Source organism: Egretta garzetta, unplaced genomic scaffold (genome assembly GCF_000687185.1).
Source record: "Egretta garzetta isolate BGI_Z169 unplaced genomic scaffold, ASM68718v1 scaffold553, whole genome shotgun sequence".
In the NCBI taxonomy this organism is placed as follows: domain Eukaryota; kingdom Metazoa; phylum Chordata; class Aves; order Pelecaniformes; family Ardeidae; genus Egretta; species Egretta garzetta.
In genome coordinates, this window is record NW_009259328.1 from 3,504,780 (window position 1) to 3,507,999 (window position 3,220).

General features: G+C 43.2%; 1 protein-coding gene across 3 annotated transcripts in view; it reads right to left on the minus strand.

Annotated features, from left to right (window-relative positions):
* The window catches only part of SHISA5 (shisa family member 5), a 32,103-nt gene that overhangs the window by 28,550 nt on the left and 333 nt on the right, over positions 1 to 3,220 (minus strand). For 2 of the 3 annotated variants that reach the window (XM_035892212.1, XM_035892213.1), the window contains exons 2-3: positions 1,138 to 1,306; positions 706 to 780 (exon numbers count right to left, since the gene is read on the minus strand). In XM_035892212.1, coding sequence (XP_035748105.1) covers positions 706 to 780; positions 1,138 to 1,217 — 155 coding nt within the window. In that variant the 5' untranslated portion in view covers positions 1,218 to 1,306. Of the gene's footprint in view, positions 1 to 705; positions 781 to 1,137; positions 1,307 to 1,476; positions 3,215 to 3,220 lie in introns of those variants that run through there. The other variant, XM_035892211.1, reaches the window with a different exon arrangement.

Sequence of the window (3,220 nt, forward strand, 5' to 3'; positions counted from 1 at the left end):
TGCCGGCTCCGCCGCCTTACGTCACGCCGCTCGCCCCACCCCCCCGGGCGGAGTTCCCCCTTTCTGTCATCCCTGGAAGCGTTAATTATTCAAACTTCCGCAGATGCGTCAAGCATTCCTAGCTCAGAGTTAACCCTTGTCCTCTCCCACTCCACGGAAAATAGAAACGCTTTGCTGCAGGACTCCTGTAATCGCCCAAATAATGCATGAACCTAAAATAATTTATTTTGCCCAGGACTGAAACAGAACACGAAACGCTGATAAAAACTAAGCACAAAAGATGCTAAAAATCAAGGAGATATTTAAAATAAAAAGCAGCTTCTCTTATCAAGCCGCTACGGACTTAACCCATCGGTATCTAAGAGTACAGAGCAAGCACGCTAACGCTGTAGCAGACAACCTCGCATTCAGCAGTAGGAATACGGACTATGACATCCAGCGATCCTTATGGTCTAAACAGCACCATCTAACCCCTTCCTCACATTTCTACTCTGCAAACATTCCGACATGTACACAGGTTTGAGTGCTCCACGTTCTTAACACTCAAATCAGTACTCCTCATTGTCTGTTGGCGTGTACTGATTACAGAATGAAGAATAGAATCACTTTGGTTGGAAAAGACCTTTAAGATCATCGAGTCCAACCTGAAGAACCTCTACCTCTAAATAGGTATAATTTTAAAAGCTGAGACTTTGCATGGCTTACCTGGGGCCAGAAGAAATGTAATCATCAGGATCCGAAAAAAGCTGCATGTAATTTACGTTGCTTGAGTCAGAGGTCCTGTAGTAAGAGAATTCATCTCAAAAATGGAATTTACAACTTATTCAAGTACCTGGCTAAGTTCCAAATGCCTATGAAAGGCAATGCACACTTAAAGAGATTAATTTTGTTATCCTCAAAGAAAAATGAAATAGGGTAAAAGTATTTGAAAATGCTCAAAAAACCACACATCAGTCCATGCATCAATTTGTCCAGCTCATTGTTCCTGTGGTACAGGTAAGTTATATGCATTAATGTAGTTTGAACCAGATACAGAGCTGAAAGGTCCCCTTGGGAGTTTTTAACCCTTAAATTGTGTATTTTTGTCATTTGATGATAGAATTATAACTTGCTCTATACATTTAGTTTGCCTCATACCTTCCATCAAGCAGATTACACTGAAATTGTCGTTGTTCATCAAATTTTAAGAACACATTAGAGCAACAGTATCGATACATGCAATCTCCACAGCAGAAGTTGGGACAGGATTTTGGAGGTTGTGCCTGGCCATGGCGACCAACATATGCCTGACAATCCTCACCCAAAACTGAAAAAAGTTAAAATCCAATAGTTAGTAACTGAAGAAGTAATCATATGAAGTCTCTTTCTCAAACTGACCATGTCACCTAGGTTAACATGTAAATATGTTTCAAGTATTTTGGTTAGGTTTTAGAAATCAATTATCTCCTTTAGAGTATAGCAAAGGCAAATACTTACTCCTTACACACGAAGCATCTCGTCTTCGTCAAGTAGCTCTTCCCAACTGTTCACACATACATAGAGTACATTTGCACGCAGCTTAGTCCTTACGAGATGCTCTGTCTGGCGATACTTCACTACATCTGCGAGTAGCTACCAAATTACCGTAAAGACTCAAAGAGCAACATGACTAGCCCATATGTTAAAAAGCCCCAAGATTAGTTAGAAGAAAATGTTAAACTTCCCTACATATTTGACCTGATGCAAAAGATGCAACACAACTGCATTCACTGTAGATTTGGATTTCCACATGACTTGGTTGTTTCTACCTGCTGCTTTGTTTAGTTCATGGAAAATCCTAATCCTGTCAAAACAGAGATGTCATGAAACAGCAATTCTTAGGACTAAAATTGGCCAAGTGGCATCTTCCCACTGCACGCATCAGCTGGCACAGCTGTGATGGTAAGGAAATGGAGATGTTCATGTACTAGGATGGATTACTTAGGGGACATCCCATGCTCTTCAGCATTGCATTGGGCTGATACGTTCCTTAACATACTGGCTGTTTTCTTTCTCTCTTTCCCCTCTCAAGCCTGAATGACTGCAATGTAAGAACAGCACATTAAAAGCTTCCAACTGTCACATAAAAAACACTTCTCAAAGCTTAAGCATAAAGCACTTCCCAAGAAGAATCATTAGCAAGAGTATCATTAGTTTTCAGTTACAAATGCTGAAGTCAGCTCGTTTCTATTCCCCCGACCATTTCAGCCATGCTTTATCTCAACCCTCAGACAAACTTTGATCCTTTACTACTCTGCCCAAGTTAAACATCCTCTTGCATATCCATTAAAGATCACATCTACCTTTCCTGCACATCTGGGCAAAATCTGACCCACCAGATAAAGTGATGCCACCGATGCATACAATATCAACAGCACTTCTCAATTTCTGAGACTTCAGCTGGTAAGTCCTATGATCACATCTGCTTTTTCTCATCACATGACAAAGTTGGAGAAGACCACACACTCCATACTTTAAGCACAATAACAGAACAGTTACAGATAGGGCCGTTGAAAAAACCCCAGTTATCAATGTTAGCATCCGATAGCTATGTATGAACCCAATTATCACATGAGTTTATAGAAGCAGTGCTTTTCTTTTATGCAGTACCCTCACTTAACACCCAAGTAATTATATTATCTTGCCCTAAAAGGCTAAAATTTACTGTCTTGTGGGTGAAAAGGTGAAGGTTTTTAATGGGACGCATGAAGAGTGACTGGCAGCCACTTCATGGTACATGGTTTCTGCCCCAGTACTCTTACCTTAGGTTTACCAGTAGATAGTATTCATTAGGTGGCTCCATGCAGTCATTACCCGGGCACTAATTGCTGCTGTCTAACAAAGCATGCCAGTATCAACGCAAACCTACCTCACTTTCAGTGTAAGTTATCTCTCGGCGAACTCAATTCACACCAACACCATTCTTCAGGTGTGGGTATCTCCTGCCCGTGCTGAGGCAAGGTATGTGGTTTTGGTGGGCCCAGGGCCAAAACCACAAGCCCCGGTCCCAGCGTCAGCCCTCGCCCCAGTGCAGGCGGGATGCGTTCAGCACCGCTTGGGCGGCTCAGCTAAGGGGGTCTCTGTTCGAAGCCAGGGGCTCCCCCATGCCTGGGGCTTCGGCAGGGTCTCCCCGGGGGACGCAGCCCCGGCCGCGGAGGATTCCGGCAGGAGCCCCGGAAAGCGCCTCAGAAAGAGACGCCGG